At 57.1% G+C, this 963-nt stretch overlaps 1 protein-coding gene across 1 annotated transcript; it reads left to right on the forward strand.

Annotated features, from left to right (window-relative positions):
- Positions 1 to 177: 177 nt before the first annotated feature.
- On the forward strand, positions 178 to 896 carry PPTG_19924 (hypothetical protein; the record flags this gene model as incomplete). The annotated part of the gene is made up of 2 exons (XM_008918525.1): positions 178 to 754; positions 811 to 896. The coding sequence occupies 2 exons, from the start codon at positions 178 to 180 to the stop codon at positions 894 to 896; spliced, it is 663 nt and encodes a 220-aa protein (XP_008916773.1).
- Positions 897 to 963: the final 67 nt, after the last annotated feature.

The following is a 963-nucleotide window of genomic DNA, read 5'->3' on the forward strand; positions in this document are numbered from 1 at the left end:
AATCGTGTTTCAGCGGCTCGAGATACTATCGCCCGGCTGGAAAAGCGGATTAACCAAGTCGAGAGGTCTCAGAAGTCGCGTCAGGATCTCGAGTCCGCGCTCGCAACGCTTCAACAGGAGAGAGACACTCTGGCAGTTCAAAGAGATGAATTGCTCGGCCAGCTTGAGGAGCGTTTCATGGAGGTCACCGATCTACGGGCTGAACGGGACCAGGCGCAGGAGAGATTGTCCAACATTGCGTCCCTTCTCCCTTCCGCTCTGGGCCACAAACGAGCACGCTCCGAGTCCGAGTCTCCAGCCCAGTCTGCCCGTGTCTCCAAGGCCGCTCGATCGACTTCAGGTCTCTCCCAAGCTGGCGCTTCGAGTCATGCCCCTGCGTTTAGATCCTCGATCGAGGTTCTGTCTGCCGTGGCTACCGGCCAGACGGCTAAAAGGTCGGTGTCATCTCCTTCATCCACTGGTCCTCCTGATCATCTTCCTCGATCTGTCCGATCGACTGCCAAGAGTGACAGCGGAGGTGTTTCGTCGTCCCTTGCAGCTTCTAAGGCAGGCGCGCCTTCTGACGATGGTGAGAGCTCTTCCGGCGAATCCGGTTCAACTCGCGTCTTTGATTCAGACGCCGCGGGAAACGATAGTAGTCTTTCGGAGTCGAATCGCGCCAAGAACGAATTCGGGATGCCATCTGGTCCTCTATCGGACGTTGGGCTGACTGCTTTGCCGCCTACCACCGTTCCCCGATCGGAATGGCTTCCCGGTTATCGTGATCGTCGCAGCTTTCGCGGCCATGACATCGTCCCCTGGTCTGCACAGAATATTCGTCAGACCAGCGTCGTGGAGATGGATGCGGATCTGCTGTTTCATCGCTTCACCAAGCCGATGGAGTGGCTAATGCTTGAAGGTTGCCTGGCGACTCTCTGCGTAGAGTCGGGTGTCCTTTCCCAGTTTCACAATCCGTGCATTGTC

The sequence above is a fragment of the Phytophthora parasitica genome, assembly GCF_000247585.1.
Source record: "Phytophthora parasitica INRA-310 unplaced genomic scaffold supercont2.224, whole genome shotgun sequence".
Classification (NCBI taxonomy): domain Eukaryota; phylum Oomycota; class Peronosporomycetes; order Peronosporales; family Peronosporaceae; genus Phytophthora; species Phytophthora nicotianae.